We start from the raw sequence: 20,002 nt of genomic DNA, 5'->3' as shown, positions 1-20,002 counted from the left end.
TTTCATCTCTGTACAACAAGATTGGGAGTTGCTGAGTGCTGCAAAAAGCAGCAAGAAATACCTCGGGGTATGTAGGGTAGGTGAGTACTGCTTAGTATTATTATTAATAAGAATGATGATAATAATAATACTGGCAGCAGGATGGGGCGGGGGTGCTAAGAAAACAGTCCCTTATTTTTGAAATATGTTGGCAACCCTATGTCTCTGCCCCTCCTGGCTTCCCAATCTCCCCTATCTACAGCAAGTCATCCCCTCTTCCCCAGCTCTCGCCTAAGCAATGATCAAGACCACGCGTCCTGTGCTAACACATGGGAGTCCCAGGAACAAAATCCCAGGCTTGAGCACTGTTTGTGTGTATTCGAGCCACTGTGCCTGTCCGCTGGGTGAATTCCTGTAAGCTGGGCCCTGGGTCATGCTACGCTTTTGACCTGTCATCTTCTAATGATCCAGCTACAGGACCTACTAATAGGATTCGGTCCTCGTTCTCCTCCCTAGCTTATAATTAGGCTGCTTCCTGCGAGTTTAGCACATCATTACAAAGCAACACAGCCAGTGCCCAACGTGCATGATGATTTGGCTGGCCAAACCCACTGAGGTAGATGCCCTCCATGGGTGAGCAACTTCAGACCTTGGCAGCTAGTGTCTTCTACAGAGAGAAGACTCTATAGCAATGGTTCTCGACCCTTTTCCATACTAAACAGATATAGAGAGCACTGTATATGTGCATAGAACTTGAGGGAACAATGCAATGACCGGTCCCTGCTTCTAAGACGTGACAACCATGCTGTTACTTTCCAGGGTTTTCGCTTACCATTGGTGCAGCTTAATGCCTGACCACAAGGGGTCAGGATTTCTCAACAGGACGCATTCGTCCTCCTGGCAAGTGCCCTGGTCCCATCGCTTGCCAAGAGATTTTTCTAGCCACCTGCAGCCTGGAAGACCGTGTGCGAGGGAGGTTTTAGGAGCGCTTTGCGGGGAAGCGGTGGGGACTGGTTAACTCTCACATGACTTCCCCACAGGTGTATAATGTGAGCATCTCAAGCTTTATATCACACTAATCACCTCTTAAGAGGAATATACCTAGCTCTCATATAACACTTTTCATCGGTAGACCTCAAAGCATGTTACAAAGAAGGTCAGCATCATTACCCTCCTTTTCAGATTGGGAAACCGAGGTACAGAAATGTGAAGGGACTTGGCCACAGTCACTCAGGAGGTCAGTGCCAAGCAGTCCCCTGAGTCCCTGTCCAGTGCCCTGGCCACTGAACCACACTCCCTCACACTGTTTGCTCTTGCTCCGCCTCATGTGTATATATTTAAATGGAGGTTTTGTCGGCATAAATCTGAGATGGACACACTATACACTAGTGGGGAAGCCATGTCTGAGTGGTGCAGCTCCTCCCACGCAAGTGCATATAAACCTTTACCCCACATGCCATGATGTGTTCCGTATATGAGTATGTGAAATCTCAGTGCTTCAGATCCATGAGCCTCAGATCATTCACCTGAGTCTTCAAGCTCCCAGAGGCTCTCACACCCCACGTAACATCTACAATCTGGTTTTAACCCACTTTCCTCTCTACCCTGAACAAAGCGAGAGCCAGAAAGCAGCTCACAGGACTGCATGATGCTCAGAGCATCCTCATTCTTGGATGACAGGGAGTAAAAACACAGTGGGAGAGGGGGGATGAATATGGGAAGTCAGCTTTGGATTGTCCTTTGATTCTGCAGGACAAGAGCCTCTTTGTGCTGGAGTCCAGAGTTGTGAGCATGGGGTTTTTTGTAGCTTGCTCTCTGGGAAATGGGGCCAGGATCAGACAGGCCTGAAGGAGAGCAGTGGGAAACCCTCTGGCAGCAGTTAACAACCTGTGCATATTAATTCTGGCAAAGGCTGCCATCCTCCCATTTAGGATTGACAGCTCCACAAACCTCAGCTAGCTGTCTGCCAGAAGCAGCCACTGGAGAGAAAAAGGGGCTGGAAGCCCTCTTGTTCAGTTGCCGATGGCTATCGTCTGTAATGGGATGCAGCACGGGAGGAAACAGATTCTTCCTGGTGACCCTGCTAACTCCCTTGCTGGGGTCCCACTGAGCCCGCCTGTCCCACCAGCCTGGATTTCCCTTACTCTGTGCTGCTGTGACAGGCTCTCAAGCCCCTTTACAGCACACACAGAGGTAGGGACACACCCAGCTGTAGAATCACAGAGTCTGCGATCAGCTCTCTGTGGGAGGACTCAGCTAGGGGAATGGCCAGCACTCCTGTGCACACACCCTCTGGAGTGTAAACGCAAAATTATACTGTCTTGCGCTGTATAGAAATCTATACAGTGTAGGTCATAAAAATCGCCCCCTCCCTCAATGTGGAGGAAGATATGCACAGCACTTTGTCCCCCGGTTATGAGTTGCCTAAACTGGGTTTTGTAATATACAAAAAATAAGTTTATTAACTACAAAAGATAAATGTTAAGTAATTATAAGGGACAGCAAACAGAACAAAGCAGATTACTGAGCAAATAAAACAAAACACACAAACTAAGCTTAATACGCTAAAGAAACAGGTCACAAATAGTAATTTCTCTTCCTAAATGTTTTAAGCAGGATGCAGAGTTTCTGCAGCTCAGAGTTCCAGTTATTTCTCGTCACAGGCTAGACCCCTGTCTCAGCCTGGACTCAGCCCTTGCCTTTCCCCAGCTTAGTTCCTTTGTTTGTTCAGGTGTTTTCAGCAGTCTTCCTTCTTGGGCGGGAAGGCAATGGAGAAGAGCCTGATTGACTCACTTTCCAGCCTTAAATAGGATTGACATAAGGCAGGAATCCTTCGTTTCCAGTGGAAAAATACCAGCAGTGTCCAAAGTGGTACTCCGTACCAGGTGACAGCATCACATGATCTTGCAGTGTTAAAGCCACCATGAGACAAGGTTTACTTGTAACATCCACAGGAAGGAACTCCAGGAAGATGAGAGATCAGCATCTTCAAAGACCCATTGTTTTTCCTAATGGCCCATCCAGGCTGATTGCATACTGTCTGGTGGGCGTTCCCCAGGTGTAACCACAGTTGTAATTGTTACAAAGTCAATATTCCTAACTTCAGATACCGAAATGATAGAGGTATACAAATAGGATACTCATATTCAGTAAAACATAACCTTTCCAAAGATACCTCACACGACCCACCTTGCATAAAACATACCTTAGTTATGCCATTTTCATATCATAACGATATTTCATATCATAACGATATATTGAAGAATATAGGGTGTAGCATCACACCTATTTCACAGAACTCATTTCAAACAAAGGGCAATATATATTCTCTTCCTAAATGAACCAGTCCCACAGCCAAGAGTCTGGTCCTCAGCTCCCGGCAGGGAGAAATTTTCCTCTTCTTGAGATATACTGATGCTGAAAAACTCCAAGCTCCATTTGCCCGCAGGCAGTTCATCCCATCAGCCGTTTGTTCCGTGCTCAGGCTGAGAAACATGCAGCAGAGTCTCTGTGGGTTTTTGGCTGATCTGAGCTCTCCTCAAGTGTAATTAGAGTCTCAGGTGCCCTCTCCAAATGGGACTGTCCGAAGACAGGTATTTAATCCAGAAAGCAGCTCAGGTGTAAGGTTCCGATGGCTGTACTTCCACTGGAGTGGGCAGTGCTCCAACAGGGCAGCCCTGCAAAGAATGTACTGTAGGAAATAGTAGAGGGAGGGTGTAGTGTGGCGCTCACAGAGCTGATGGTAGAAATCCTGCTGGAAGCTCATTCAGCTCGCCAGACTCCAGGCAAGTTATTGTGGGTGAGGTGGGGAGATAGGGTGGAATCAGGCTTAGATGATGGATTTGGCCCATTTGGCAGCAGGGTCCATGAGGGAAAGACTGGAGAAGGGAGAGCACTGGGACTGTAAGCTCTTCGGGGCAGGGATTGTCTCTCTGTTGTGTACAGTGCCTAGCGCAGTACGGTTATGGTCCATGACTAGGTTGCTAGGCACTACTGCAATGCAACAAATAATGATGGGATCAAAGGCAACAGCTGGGAGATGGAGGAGACAGGACTCTTTCATTTTGTTTTCACCCGGGCAGCTAGACTGGAGGATAAAGCACGTGAATGTCTGCAGGCCCCGGCAATGGAAAGCCCATGGGGGAGGCTGCAGTGGGGGAGAGTATCAGCAATCTCCCTAATTGCAGGACTCCAGGGCAGACCAAAACATGGCTGGTGCTGGCTGGGGTCCAGCTGTGGCTATTGTGGCTGGGAGAAGCACCCAGCTATCACAGCCTCTCACCATCCTTGAGCAGCCGGGCTCCCATTTTGCCCCTGGTGGAAATTAAAGCTGTTCCCCCCAGTGAGCCATCTCACCACTCGCCCTCCTCCGTACCACAGCAGGCCCGGCCGTCGCAGGGGTGTGTGTGTTATCAGCAAGTGCCAAGGGCGTCATGCACTTTGCAGGATCAAGCTCGCAGTACAAAGAGGAGCTGGGTAGGAGGATAGGGTTTGTGAGCAGTATGGAGCCTGAGGAGGACACAGTGCAGTCAGAACAGCCTATTTTCATTTGAACAGGCACATTCAGGTGCTGTATGTTCTGATCAGCTAGATATCACTAATTGCACCTGGTCAGAAGGCCCTTCGCTTTGTCCGATCAATGCAACCAGCCCAGCTGCTGCTAGGAAGTCCATTCAGAATGCCCCATGGAGCATGCACTGGAAGGCACTTGGGGCGTGGCTACTTGATTTGCTGCTGCAGAGCCCAGGAGACATCCTCTCCATTCCCTGGGGCTTCTGGCAAGGAAACTGCAGGCATTGGTTTGCATGGGGCCTGTAAGGGGAGACAGACCTTTCTGATTTGTCGGGGCTGAGGAGAGAGACCCTGTGGGATGAGGAGAATAACCCAGGAGAGAGAGGGACCATGACAGTGCACGGTTACTTTGAAACTGCAGTGAAACCAAAGCCGCCCTGGATTAGAGCGGATGAATCCCCAGGGGTTGAAAGCTTAGTCTGTGGGCACTCCAATGTGCATCAACATGTAGGCAGAGCAAATGGGAAATCATTTACATGATCCAAACTCCAGCCTTGCAGCTCGCTAACTTTAAGCTGCGAAGAAGCTCACCGCAGGGTCAGTCTTTCAAAGGCACAATTTTGTGCCTGCTCAGCTCCCAAAGAACTTTAAAATCTCTCTGTCTCCTCAATTCTCCTTTGAACACAACCTTGCAAAAGGGCAAAATCTATTGCCTCTCCCTTCCCAGGATGCTAATGGGGTCTTATTTATAGGTTTGCCTGGGGTGTTACAGACAAGTCCTTGGCCCAAAGCATTCAGTCTACAACATTCTAATTTAAATGTACCACAGCGAGGGATGACAGTGAACAAAGGGAGTGTGAGGGGATGAAAGCGGGAAAATCTAATTGTAAGTCAAAAAAGGCTATCCCAGGCAAATGAATATGTAGAATTTTATAAGGCTATGTAAGCCTCCAATCAAATACAGGCCTACTAGACGGAGCACACGGTGGTCGGATTCTGCTCTCAGTTACATTGGTATATAAGTCCAGAACAACTTGACTGACTTTGACGGAGTTACTTTCCATTCCCATTGGTGTCCCTGAAAGCAGTGACAGGCAATCTGACTGACTGGGAAGTTAGGTACCTGTGTTGTATTCCTTGTGGAGTTTTTGACAGGTCTTAGTCAGTAAATCTAGTTTCCCCATAGGGCCGTGGGCCTCTCCAGCCAAGTCAGCTGTTTGGCAGCATTTAGGACTTTCCAGGAGGGAGGGGGGAGGAGCAGGGATGCGGCGCGCTCAGGGGAGGAGGCGGAGAAGAGGTGGGGCAGGGGCGGGGACTTGGGGGAAGGGGGTGGAATGGGGGCAGGGACTTTGGGAAAGGGGTGGAATGGGGGCGGGGCAAGGGCAGTGCAGGGGCAGGGCCAGGGGCGGGGGTGGGGTCAAACACCCGCCGGGAACAGTGGAAGTCGGCGCCTATGGTGGTGGGAGGTATTATCCCATTGCTGTAGTTAATCCACCTCCCCGAGAGGTGATAGCTAGGTCAATGGAAGAATTCTGCTGGGGGTCAGGTCGGCATAGCGACATCTCTCAGGGGGATGGATTTTTCACACCCCTGAGAGACACAGCTATGCCAATGTAGGTTTTCAGTGTAGACCAGCCCCTAGAGATCCCGCAGACCCAACCGCCTCTCTGACAGGTGGATTCCCTATGCCGATGGGAGAACCTCTCCTCTGGGTGTCGATAATGTCTATGCTGAAGCGCTACAGAGGCCCAAGTGAAGCCCTGCTGCTGAGCCGCTGTAGTGGTTTAAGTGTAGACGTACCCTAAGGGAGGAGGAAACAAAGGCTTTGTCTACACTAGCACTTTTGTTGGCAAAACTTTTGTCGGTTGGGATGTGGAAAAAAACCCACACCCCTGATCGACATAAGTTTCACTGACAGAAGCGCCGGTGTGGACAGCGCTATGTTGGCAGGAGACGCTCTCCCACCGACATAGCTACTGACGCTCGTTGGGGCTGGTTTAATTATGCCAGTGGGAGAGCTCTCTCCGCCGGCACAGAGCCGCTACACAGGAGACCTTAGTGGTACAGCTGTGCTGCTGTAAGGTCCGTAGTCTAGACACAGTCAAAAATGGGAAGGCAAGAAGGAAAAGAGAGAGAGAGAGAGAAGTAGAAGAGATGGGAGAGGGAAATAAATACACAAAACCATAGCCCTGGCTACCTCAGGGGAGGAAGGCGGCAAAATTAAGCCATTGGCCTATTGTGAAGTTACATCTGATCTCTTGGGAGCCACTCAGATAATACAATGAGGGGTGCTTTTATAAGAACCTAGATAGACTGACCAGAGTTGGATTTCCAACAAATCCCAGCTCCCACTCCCAGGCCCTTAACCCATCCAGTCCCCTTGCCTAACTACACTGTTTGTGTGTGTGTGTGTGTGAGGATATCCTTACATGCTGGTATTCAGTTCTGCCATTCCCAGACATTTACTTCCCTGCCCAAGTTCAAAAGGCGCTCTCCCACCCGTGCCAAGGGGCTGTGGGAATCGGCGTGACACGTGCCCCCGAGGTCAGCCTCGCTTTTATTATTATTAATAATAATAATTAATGATCAGTAGAGTCGGCATGGGCAAGAGACAAAGTGAGGTTTTGGGGTTTTTTTAAATTTTCTCGTGCATGTTTCCATGGAAACTGTGACATCACCGCAGAATCCTAAACGTCTGGGCCATGCAGAAAGGATTTAAAAAAAAAAAAAAAGAAAGAAAGGAAGAAATAAAAGCACCCAGATGGGGTTTCAGTGAGGCTCTGGACAGTTACCTAGCAACGGTACAGTAAAATAATGTCCTGTTGTTGGAGCGAGATTGTTACAGGATGTTGGGAAGGAATGTGAACAAAATCCGGGCTCAGGCGGGGAATTAACAGAGCCAAAGTCTCTTTGTTTGCTGGGGCCTGGCTCGGGGGGCTTATTAAAGCCTATTAGTGAGACTAATAAACAGGGCCAGGGAAACTGAGTAGTAAATGCACCCATGTGTGTCCCACAAGAGTGGCCCCGACTGAACAGAACAGGCCTAAGTCTCAGTGACAGGTTAGATCCAGGTTGGTCAGTTCAGCATTGTTTTATTTTTATACAAACCAGGCCTAACCATGGCAGTGAGGCCAGGCTGTGAGCCAGCTGTGTTAGACCCTGGGATTTCTTGCCTGGGTGTGAAGGGTGTCGTCTTCCTCCGGGTTTGTTCAGCACCTAGGAACTAGAATCGTAGAATCATAGGGTTAGAAGAGACCGCTAGGGTCATCTAGTCTAACCCCCTGCCAAGAAGCAGGGGGGCCTTTCAGTCCTACCATTGGGCCTGCACTGGGTGATGCAGAACTGAGCTATTCCAGGAGGCAAGCTCCCAGGCAAGCCAGGGGAACATACCAGCAGCTACACCCCTTAGGCAAGTGCAGTGTCCCCCCATAGCTGGCCCACTCTGCTAGCCAGTGGAGGGGGAAAGCATAGGTCTTGGCTCCACCTCCTTCCCACCTGAGAGCACCTACAGGAGCACTGCTCGGGTGCTGCTATCGCACTCAAGTGAACATGCAACTGAGCACTTAGTGTGGCGGTGTGTTCCTATAGTGACTGGCCCCAGCAAAGATAAATCCTGCTACTAGGTGACCCGAAGAGTTAGATTCCTTCGGCTCAAGTGGCATGGGCTGAAGTGCTGGTTTTGAATGCTGAAGGTTCAGCTCCCGCTGACGACCATGATATCCCTACCATGTTACATCTCGGTGCTCTAACGCATGCTGCCGTGCAATGGAGCCTCAGTGCTGGAGCTTCTTTGCTGCTATGTTTCAGCACAGCATCCTTGAGAGTCAGGTTCCTAGGCATAGGATCCTGGGGCATGACACTGCCCTAGCAGGAGACAAGGAACTCCCATTGGCTTCAACAGGGCTTACTCGTACACAGCTAGGGAAGAATAGGTACCTTAGATGCTGTTCTGTAGGTCTCTGTGTGCTGACCTGTAATATACCAGAAATAACATAGTCATGTCTCTCTGCTGGAGATTCCCAGATACAGTGATCTAATATTGTAGAGATAATACAATTGTGTCTCAATATCTAATAAGTGTTGCTGCAAAGGACAAACAGCTGTTTCTTCCTCAAAAAGCCCTTAAAACGGTGCTGTATTTGCCAGGGAAGAGTAGCCGGCTAGTTCGCCTAAACCCCAATAGATTACTTTGCTCTAGATATGCTTAGCAGGTCAAATTCCACGCTCAGTTTCACCTGTGCAGTCCTCATTGACCTTATTGGCAGTGGCACAGGTATAACAGCACACGTTGACCTTTCTACTTCTGGTTTTCTGTGGACTATGATAGTTCTTAATAGGGCATTGCCCTGACATGGTGTAACATCCCACAGTCGTGCCATGGACGAAGGAGACGACTGTGACACTAGAGGTGCATTTTAGACACCATTAGCACTTGCGCACTTATTCTGAAGATAACAGTAACCAAGTGCTCCACTCTTTAGCTCAATCCCTTTGATTAGGGCATATGGCCTTGATTAGGCCATGCCCAAGTATGAACCCTACACTTTGTCCAACCTTCATTGTCTTGGATATGTTTTTCACTCTGGATACACATCTAGTTTGTCTACTCTTGTATGTTGAAGTTCAGCATGATACACCTAGCAACTGACAAGCCCCAATGCTATTTCTTTATCTGGGTTTAGATCTGGTGAGGTAAATCGTTATGTTTCTTCAAACATGGAGAGCAATCCGATACTTCAGGTTAAGAGAGAGCAAATCAAAACTAAAATGTCCGTGAGAGCATGGTTTGTGTCGTTCTTCAGCAGCAGTTTGCACTGAGATGGGCTGCTTGTCTCTTGAGGCGGGAGAATCCTTAGAAAGAAACAGAGGTAGAGCACAGAAAACAAAGGCATATTAGTGCAATACCCCATCTAAATGAATAGAGCGGAATGTAAAGTGTGACATTTTCCCTCTTATTCAGGACTACACACACAGACATGCACCACAACACAGAATCAGAGACACACACCTGTGAAATTGTGGTGTGAGGGCAAGCTAGGCCTTGGGACTGTTCTTCTCTTGGCCAAACATGGAGGCAGGTCCTATGATAACTGGTTTCCCTCATCCCTTCTTTTGGCTGCCACCATTATGCCCCGCCCCCAGCTGTCCTTTCTTTTCCATCCACGTGCCATGAAAGGGGTGTGCCACGCCCTGCAACAGGCAGCACTGAAAGCGGGCAGTGCAGCTGGCTTCCCCATCTGTCTTTAGAGGAAAGGCCTCATGTAAAGGCTGACAACTCAAGGCAGAGTGTCAGAGGTGAGGCCAAATTTGCTTTTCCCACAGGTTCGCCCCACCCCCACCCCCCGGCATCAATGGAACTGCACTGGAATAGCTGAGAGAAGAATATGGCGCATGGTGTTTAACCGTTGAGAGGCAGAATGGCCTATGTGTAGCGCATGGGACTCACAGGATCAGAGCTGTCATCTTGTCTCTGTGGTTAATTTGCTGAGAGTCATCCACCAAGTAACATCACTGCTCAGTGCCTCAGTTTCTCCACATGTAAAATGAAGATCATAACACCAAGCCTACCTCGTTGGAGTGCTGTCAGGCTTAACTGTTCCATGGTTACTTATTAAGTGCTTTGGATGGAAGGTGATATAGACAGGAAAAGGATTGTTATTCCCCCTCACCAGTTCAGTGCCTCCTCCCCCCAATTTCCCCTATCGCCATCTCTGTGTCAGGCCCTCCCCTCCCCTGAGCCATGGTGAAAATGCAGGGCAAAGTAGTGGTTTTGAGAAGTGGATCTATCTCCTTGCTATTAGGACCCTGTAACCCTGTTTTTTGTGCCTGGCTGAGAGTACCCTGTGCCTACAGAGGAAAGCTGTGCAGTTCCAAGACAGGCCTGTGGAAGGCGCTAGCACACAGAAATAGGCCCTGGCCCAGCGAATCCAAGTGGGATGCGAAGATCCAGAACGCGCTCTTTCTTATGTGCACAAGCAGTTTTCTCTCTCTCTTCCCCTGGTTGCCTCATTCCAACCCTGAGCTCAGACAGTTGGCAGTATTGCTCACGTGTCCCCGTGGTGCCACGCGATGCCTCTTTATTTTAGTCTTTCAGTGCTCGGCCTTCCTTCCTGACAGCTGGGTGATGACTCATAAAATAACAAGTGCATCTTCTCAGGGGTTTGAGTGCGAATATTTGAGCTGTGCTCAGTTTCCCTAGGTGGCAAGATGTCACTAGGGTAGGGGAAAGACAGCCGCTGTCAACAGGGCCAGAGGAATTCTAGGGGACACCTCTTCTGATCTTCCCGCTTTAGGAGCATTAGCACATGCCATTTCTCTACATCTCAGTGTCAGCATCCCTTGGAGTGGCCTCTTGCTGGCTGAGTTTGAGTCTTGCATAGCAGCAGCCTGTTGGCCCAGGATCCTCCCATACGTGGCATCTCGTGGGCACATGTAGCCGTGGGAAGGGAGTCCAGCTTGGAGGTGGTCGTCCGGCATAGGGAACGTGTCCACCCAAGAAACTGCTTGCCTGACACACTAAAGAGTCCTCAGCCAGCCATGGGGGGAGTGTGCACTGCATCAGAGATCAGCTCAGGGGTGATCCTGCAACTCCTGCTTCCCTGGCCAGTGGGGGCTGTTGCAACATGGCTGCATGGGGTGAAGGGTGCAGGATGAATAGAAAGGTGAGTGCAGCGGTGTGTGAGCAGAGAGGGTGCAGTCATCAGCCCCTTCACACACTGCTGGGACCAGTCCTGGACTTAGGGCAACAATAGGCAACAATAGTTAGCCTGGCAGATGTACTTAGGGGCCCCGTGGGATCTGGGGGTGCAGGAACATACACTCAGCTGCTCCCAATGAGCTCAAGGCCTGCACATGAATGCCGCTCTGCAGAACCCATCACAGAGCATTGGCAGAACTAGAATTGGAGCAGCAACTCTTCCACCCCATGCTCCCAGAGCTGGGATTGGGTTACCTGGAGGGCGCCAGCGCGCAGCACCCACCAGAACCCAATCCCAAGTGTAACTGATCCGACATTATCAATAAATGATTTGTGGCCCTGCCCCAGGACTCCACCCTCTGACCCTGCTTCTCTCCCGGTTTCTCGTTCAAGGTTTATGAATCACAGGGTCCCGTCCAACCGGAGATACCAGCCAACGGAGTATGAGCACGCAGCGAACTGTGCCACGCACGCCGTGAGTCGCCTTCGCATTGCCTTGGGGTGTGGGGAGCACGTCGGGCAGGAAGACAGAGGTGTATGGGTCTCGGCTCCCATTGTGTTCCGAGAATGGAAGACAACGCTGGGGCTTGCTCCACTCCCTGTTCCCTTCCACGTGCGTTCAGGAGCCATCACAGGTTGAATGTAAATTACATTTAGGGTTGCATCTTCTGACTGGAGCTCAAGGGCTGGGATGTGCCCAGCTGACACCTGGAGTCTGACACCCAGTCACTGCACATGCACATGGCCAGGAGCTTGTTTGCAGGAGCTCGCCACGTCTCCTTTGGTCTCTGGTGGCTTTTAAGGAACAGTCAGGGCTCATTGTAAGTGACTCAGCTAATCTTGGGTGGCAGTTTGGGTGAAAGTGATCATGAAATGATCAATTGCCCCATTCTAAGGAAAGGAAGGTGTTAGAGCAGCGGAGTGGGACAATGGACTCCAAAAAAAGCAGACTTTAAGGCTGAGGTGTTTAATGCCTATTTTACTTCAGCTTTCACCAAAAAGGTTAATGGTGACCAGATACTCAATACAATTACTATTAACAAGGGGGAAGGAACTCAAGCCAACATAGGGAAAGAACAGGTTAAAGAATATTTAGATATGTTAGAAGTATTCAAGTCGTCAGGGCCTGATTAAATTCATCCTAAGAACTAGGGAACTAGCTGATGCAATCTCAGAACCATTACCAATTATCTTCAAGAACTGATGGAGGACGGGTGAGCTCCCAGAGGGCTAGGGAAGGGGGAACATAATATCTATCTTTAAAAAGGGGAGCAAAGAGGAACCCCGGAATTACAGAGCAGTCAGGATACTAGAACAAATTATTAAACAATCAGTTTGTAAGCCCCTAGAGGATACAATGATTACAAGGAATAGCCAGCATGAATTTGTCAAGGATAAATCATGCCAAACCAACCTGTTTTCCTTCTTTGACAGGGTTACTGGCCTAGTGGTTGGGGGAAACAGTAGACATGATATATCTTGATTTTGGATAAGGGTTTTGACACATCACAATCTCATAAGCAAATGAGGGAAATGCGATCTAGATGAATTTACTATAAGGTGGGTGGACAACTGGTTGAAAGACCATATTCAAAGAGTAGTTATCAATAAGGCTACGATTTAATCAAGGGTATTTTTAGTAAAAGTCATGGACGAGTCACGGACAAGAAACAAAAAATCACGGCCAATGATCTGTCCATGATTTATACCATAAATACCCCTGATTGAATCTTAGGGGGGAGATGCTGGGGGGGGGGAGCCCACAGCACCAGTGGCAGGGGGGGAAACCCCTGGGGGGCCAGCAACTGCTCCGGCCACCGCCGAGAGTGGAACCCCGGGGGGCCAGCGGCTGCTCCGGCCACCGCTGAGAGTGGAACCCCGGGGGGCCAGCGGCTGCTCCGGCCACGGCCGAGAGTAGAACCCCGGAGGGCCAGCGGCTGCTCCGGCCACCGCCAATGGGGATCCCCAGGGCCAGCCACTGCTCTGGCTGCCCCCAGGACCACTGCTCAGGTGGTTCCCGGGGCCAGATGCATTGGCCATTGCTCGGGCGGTCCCCGGAACCAGCTGCCCGGGGCCACCAGAGCAGAGGCCGGTGCGGCTGGCTGCAGGGCTGCTCAAGTGGCTGCGGAGCTGCTCCAGCAGCAGCTGGTGTGGCTGTCCCCAGGGCTGCCTGAGCAGCTATCCCCGGGACCAGCTGCTTGGGCGGCCCGAGGGTTAGCCACACCGGCTGCTGAAGAAGTCACGGAGGTCGCAGGAAGTCACAGAATCTGTGACCTCCATGACAAACGCGGAGCTCTAGTCATCAATGGTTTGCTGTTGAACTTAAAGGGTGAATATAGGGGGGCCCTCAGGGGTCAGTCTAGGTCTGGTACTCTTCAATATTTTCATTAATGACTTAGATAACGGAACGGAGAGCATGCTTATCAAATTTGCAGGTGGCACCAAACTGGGAGAGATAGCAAGCACTTTGGAAGACAAGATTAGAATTCAAAAGGACCTTGACAAATTGGAAAATTGGTCTGAATTCAACAAGATGAAATTCAATTAAGATTAGTGCAAAGTACTACACTTAGGAAAGAAAACTCAAATGCATAACCACAAAATGGGCAATAACTGGTTGCCAGATGGTAGATGGCTAGATGGTAGTATGCTGAGGGGTTACAGTGGGTCACAAATTGAATATGAGTCAACACGGTGATGCAGTTGCAAAAAAGGCTAATCTCATTCTGGGGTGTATGAACAGAAGCGTTGTACGTAAGACACAGGAGGTAACTGTCTTGCTCTACTTGGCCTTGGTGAGGCCCCAGCTGGAGCACTGTGACCAATTCTGGGCACCACACTTTGGGAAAGATTTGGACAAATTGGAGAGAGTCCAGAGGAGAGCAACAAAAATGATAAAAGGTTTAAAACCCTGACCTATTAGGAAAAGTAAAAAAAACAAAAACGGGCGTGTTTAGTCTTGAGAAAAGAAGACTGAGGGGGGACCTGATAACGGTCAAATATGTTAAGGGCTGTTAGAAAGAGGACTGTGATCAATTGTTTTCCTTGTCCACTGAAGAAGTAATGGGTTTAATCTGCAGCAAGGGAGATTTAGGTTAGATATTAGGAAAAACTTTCTAATCCTAAGGGTAGCTAAACTCTGGAATAGGCTTCCAAGGGAGGTTGTGGAATCCCCATTGTTGGAAGTTTTTAAGAACAGGTTGGACATACACCTATCAGGGATGGTCTAGATTTACTTGGTCCTGCCTCAGTGCAGGGATCTGGACTTGATGACTTCTTGAGGTCCCTTCCAGCCCTATGCTTCTAGGATTCTAAGAAAGCAGTTTGAATGAGCGGACGGCAAGCAGGAGCTGTGACTCCGATGCTGACATAATGGGGGATCTGAGACACTTTTATAACTGGGCTTTATACATCCCTGCATCCAAGTCGATTGGAACAGGATGGGGAGCTCTCATCCCGCCAGCCAAGGAGGAGGGGAAGCTGTGGGGCAAACCCACTCCCCTGTCCACCCCCTTGCTTTGACCCCTGCTTGCATCAAGGTGTTTTTTTTTCTCCCCCACCCATTTTGCTTCATGTGGTGAAGTTATTTGGTTAGAAAACCAAAGTGTTTTGCTAAGAACTGCTCACACTGGACACCCCTACGGTCTCCGTGAAAATGGAACATTCCTTTTTCACAGCAGGAGATGGCCGTTGTGGCAAGATAAGAGGGCCTGGCATTGTTGGGGAATGGAAGGATCTGATTGGCTGAGAGTGAGGTAAGTAAGGCAATAACATGTGGCAGGGCGTGGCATGTAACATGAGGCTATCTCACCTCTGGTGCATGGGGAGGCACGAGGCTTCGCGTCCCCAGCACCGGAGGGATGGGGTGTGACCTTATAACCCACACCCGGGTGGCTGAGTGTCTTTATTTTTCTAAGCCTGGAAGTCTGTTTTTAAGCCACGCCTGCTTTATGGGTCCAATCCCACAGCCCTGAGTCAAGAAAATCTCCCACTGGCTGCAGGAGAATTCTGGAGGTGCTAGGATCAGGCAGGGCTGGACTCAATTGCAGCATCTGATATTAGGAAGGTTTTTAGAGCGCACGTTCTCGTGAAGAAGCCCTTGCCTTTTGGGAATGCTTCCCCACGACTTTGAAAATACATTCGGAGATTAGAGCCTGATCCAAAGTCAGTTGAAGCCAATGGGAAGACTCCCATTGGCTTCAATGGCCATTGGATAGGGCCTTAAATAAGGTGTAGAAAAGGGCCTACAGATTGCAGGTGGCATCAGAATAAGAAACCTAAAGACACCTGTTCCAGGTATCTTCTCCCACGCAGCTATTCTCTGGGGCTCTCTCAGGAGCTAAATGAAGGAGACAGAGCCTTGCTTTGGGCAGTTTCCATTCGAATGGCTGGCTGTGTTGTGTCTGACAGACGGTGCATTCAGTAGCAACTATCAGATGCTAAATATCAGGAAGGACTCCTTGAGATTGAGCTCTATGGAGTCATCTCTCCAAGAGAAGTGGTGGCAGCTCCATTGCATGGGATTGTTAAAACTCTACCGGGCGCAGTACCAGGAAATGTAAGGAACTGCTCTCCATTGATGGGGAGATAGGGTGGGTGCCCTGAGAAGCTTTCTCCAAATTTGAGTTCTGTGACTGAGTAGCAGAGTAACAGGAGCTGAACACATCCCTGCAACTTCTGGGCTTTAGCCACTTGGCCATGCTCTGTCCCCTGGAAGCAGTATGTGAACAGCTTAGGGAAGCTTTGGGCCCTAGGCAGGTATATCAATTGGTCTTGTTTTTTCTAAATCATTGTGAGAAGCCCTTTCTTAGTCAGCAGTTAGGCCCATGGATACCAGCCAATTGACTAGGCCATGGAGGACCAAATGGTGTGGTTATCATGTGATAACGCCATAGCTAGGAGCCAATCAGATTGCTTCATTTTTCCAACACCCATTTTGAAAGCCCTAGATGACACCTTAGACGCTCATGCATTTTGTATGGCTATGGGTGACCTGGTGGTTGTGCTGTTCCTCCAGGGGCACTCACTAAGGTACAGACTGTTCAGCAGTTTTGACTAAGCAAACTCTGTTATTTATCCCCCTTCCCAGACCCCCGGGGTAAATTGGGCAGGAAGCCGCTTTTCTTAGATTTACAACAGGATCCTCTTCTTCCTGCTTGGTGGGAATGAGGCAAATGAAAAATAAAAGGAATGAAGGGAAATCTGTGATCTCTAAGCACAGAGTAGAGAGAAGGGGTAGCAGGAGGGGGCTATCTCTGACATGTAATGCCCCAAGCCCTTTCTGGGAGGGGCTGTCTCTGATCTCTACCCTGCTGTGCCTCCTCTGTCCCATATGGGGAGGGGACTTCCTGCACAACTCTAATCTCAAAAGTTTCCTGAGCCCCACCCATGGAGGGGGCTCTGCTCACAGTCTTCTCTGGCGGCGATGTTGGGGACTGGTGTACCTGTTGTGGCAAGCGGGGTCTGAAATCATGTAAATAATACAGAGCAGTGCCTGTCCCAGCCTCTGTCCCTCAGCTGGGCTGGACAGATTCATCCATAGATGAGGAACCATCTGAAAGGAAATCAGGGATAATAGTTATGACATAGAACAGTTATTCTATAAAAGCCTTCTCTAAATGAATGAGCCAGAGACAGCCAATGGAGTTCTTCTCCCTTCCAGTTCTGGATTATCCCCAGCATCCTGGGCAGCTCCATCCTCTACATCCTCTCAGATGACCATTGGGAGACCATCTCAGCCTGGATATATGGGTTTGGCTTGTCTGGCCTCTTCACTGTCTCCACCATCTTTCACACCATCTCCTGGAAGAAGAGACACCTCAGGTAGCAAAGCCATTTGTCACTACAGGCCCTGTTCTCTGGGGGCAAATAGAGAAGGGCTGTGAAGGCAGAGATAGAAACAGCCAGGTGATTAGGACTTCCATGGGCAGGACAAAGAGCTAAAAATGACACACACACACATCCTCAGCATTTTTCTGATCAGTTTGTGTGGGCTTCTACCTCCCCATTAATCACGCCAGCACTTGTGCGCCTTCTTCTTCCCACACTCTCTTGCTGATCACACAGTTATTAGGGCTAGTTGAAAATGATCCCGTCAAACTGTTTATTAGCTCTGCTACCCACTAGCTAGTGTGGGTGCAAGCCACTGCCGTCTGTTGGACAATTGGGAAATTGGGGTTTCAACTAAATGAAATAGTTCACAAAAAGTATCTTCTTTCTGTAGAAAATTTAGTTTTTTCATTGAAAAATCTGATGCCCCCAAACCGAAATATTTTGGCCAAAAATAAAAAAAATTGAATTCAGAAATGCTGCTATGGTGCCTTATGGGAGTTGCAGATCAGTTGCCTGATGTCCCCATTCTCCTCTATGGGCTAAGCTCTCATGATGCACTGTGGCTAGCAGTTCCTATGATGTACTGTCTCTCCTTTCCAAGAGGAAACACCTTGGTGCATCATGGGAGATATAGTCTGACTGGGGAACCTGACCTGTAGAGAAGGATGGGAGCAAGAGACACCCAAATCACAATCCCCATGTCGCATCTCAGCAGAATTTCTACATCAAAGTATTTTGATTTTCAGACAAAATATTTGTATATTTGAATTTTTACTGAAAAAAATCAGTTTTCCACATTAAAAAAAATCTACCAATTTTAATATTCATTGTAAACTGGGGAAGGGATTAGATACTGAGATGATTCACGAACCTCTGGAGACCTAAGTGCTAGCCCAGTTTAGGACGTCAGTTATAATAAATCCTTAGCTATTTGAGAATTCTGTTTGCCTCTGTTCTGCACCATGTGGCCTCTCAGAGATGGCCTGATATCAGATCCTCATCGTCCACAGGCCCCTACTTCTCAAGAACTGTTAGTGGTTAACCACCTAGGGCCTCTGACACACAGCTGAGCAGTTCTGATTCTTTTCAGTAGAGGGCAGTGGCTCGACCACAGTACTGTATCTACTTGATAGCCGAGTCAATTCAACCGGATCCCCTATGACCACTTAAAATATCCAGAGAATTGGGCTCGATTGGCGATCTCTGGTGATAGGAGACGCCTGCTAGCAGCAGAACAGGGATACTGCAGGTCAGCATCAAAGTGCAGAGAGGCAGAAGAAGCTTTGCACAGCACCATATCTAGTGCCCATCCATGCTATCAAGTCTTTAAGAATCATTATATTCATCTCATTGATCAACACGTTGCATCTTAGAATTTATTTAGTTCCCCGAGTAAATCCATTTGCTCCCCTCTGGCTGGCTCAGCATGCTATAACTCCCTGCATGTGTTTGTCTGTCCCCGCTCTAGAACAGTGGAGCACTGCCTGCATATGTTTGACCGGATGGTGATCTACTTCTTCATAGCAGCATCGTATGCCCCCTGGTGAGTTCACTGTGTAATAGCAGGCTGGTTTCTATTGGGGTGGAGGAGAAGGAATTCAGAAAATAGTCTCACACTTTACATCCCGATGAAAAGTTTTAAAAAATTCAAAATCCATCTTGAAGCAAAAGTCCCACTCCTGCATTTTAGCCCTGGCTAAACTCTGTCCGAAGTCCATGGCTGTACATACTCAATGCCTCTAAAAGCCAGGCCACTGATTTAGGTGCCTAGGTTTGGATTGCGGGAGCTAAATGGACACCCAGATTTGAAAAGTCTAGCCCCTTTGCCTTGCCTGAGGCTGGATAGCAAGCATTTGGCCCAGAACTCAGGAATTCCTGGTGTCTCGGCATTGCCAACCCAAGAATCGTGAATCAGGACCTGAAGAATCCTGAGATTTAAAAAAATAATAAATGTGAGGCCTTTTGAGCCTTTAGGGTTCATGGTTTTCAAGCTTCATCCACAACCAGAGTGCCAGAAAGTTACTTATTTTTTTAAATGAAAGCTGAGATTCTCACATAATCACGTGGCGTCAGGAGCTGGGGCGTTAAGAAGAACACGAAATATTATAGATTCAGGAATAAAACCACAAGAGTTGGCAACAATGCTGGTCCCATGCTCAGTCTATTAGACCACACTTTCCTAGATCACAGCACTCTCCACCCACTGCTCACACAGTACCCCAAGATTGGCCATCAACCTTAGACTCACTCAGAACTCTGCCATAGAAAGTCTGGGGACATTTGCTTCCCAGCTCACCTCCGGCACAAGCAGGCCATCTCAGACTGATTTTATCCAGAATAAGGTGAGGAAAGCTGTTCCTTCAGCAGCACTGGTGATTATTCCGAAACTGGGCATCATATTTATCCTCAAATAGTCCTTTATTTGTAAGACAGGCTGGCAGGGCTTTGGCTTTGCTGGGTCTTTGCTGCCTTCTAGAATTTTAGAAATAGAAGGATGAGAGAGCTTCCTGGGGTGCCAGCAATGTGAGCTTCCTCACAGCAGTGCCCTATGGTGTCAGCAATGTGAACTTCCTGTATGTTTCAATTTCCTTTCTTTTTTGGAGGCTTCCTCTCCTCCCTGCACGCCCACATCCATCAGTGACTTCCTCTCAGCCTAGATTTCAAACCCGCTGCTTCCCCGGTTGGTTTCTCATGGCCAGCTGCTGTTCTCTGCTGCGTGATGGCTCTTTCATCTTTCGGTCTCTATGGGTTTTTTTTCAGGTTGAACCTACGGGAGTTGGGTCCCTGGGCCTCCCACATGCGCTGGATCATCTGGATCATGGCATCTATCGGAACCATCTATGTTTTCTTCTTCCATGAGCGGTGAGCTTGTGCCAGTCTGTCTGTCTGTCTGCCTGCCCAGCCTCCCCTTCCGAGTCCCCCTGCCCTGTTTTCAACGTGAGTGGGCAGCAAGAAGGGGGCAAGTATGCCCTGAAGCTGTCC

At 49.0% G+C, this 20,002-nt stretch overlaps 1 protein-coding gene across 1 annotated transcript in view; it reads left to right on the top strand.

Annotated features, from left to right (window-relative positions):
* The window catches only part of MMD2 (monocyte to macrophage differentiation associated 2), a 49,463-nt gene that overhangs the window by 16,135 nt on the left and 13,326 nt on the right, over window positions 1–20,002 (top strand). The window contains exons 2-5 of the mRNA XM_005289082.5: window positions 11,582–11,663; window positions 16,851–17,011; window positions 18,489–18,563; window positions 19,781–19,882. Coding sequence (XP_005289139.1) covers window positions 11,582–11,663; window positions 16,851–17,011; window positions 18,489–18,563; window positions 19,781–19,882 — 420 coding nt within the window. The remainder of the gene's footprint in view (window positions 1–11,581; window positions 11,664–16,850; window positions 17,012–18,488; window positions 18,564–19,780; window positions 19,883–20,002) is intronic.

Source organism: Chrysemys picta, chromosome 10 (genome assembly GCF_011386835.1).
Source record: "Chrysemys picta bellii isolate R12L10 chromosome 10, ASM1138683v2, whole genome shotgun sequence".
NCBI lineage: Eukaryota > Metazoa > Chordata > Testudines > Emydidae > Chrysemys > Chrysemys picta.
This window is presented reverse-complemented; position numbering and strand designations above follow the sequence as displayed.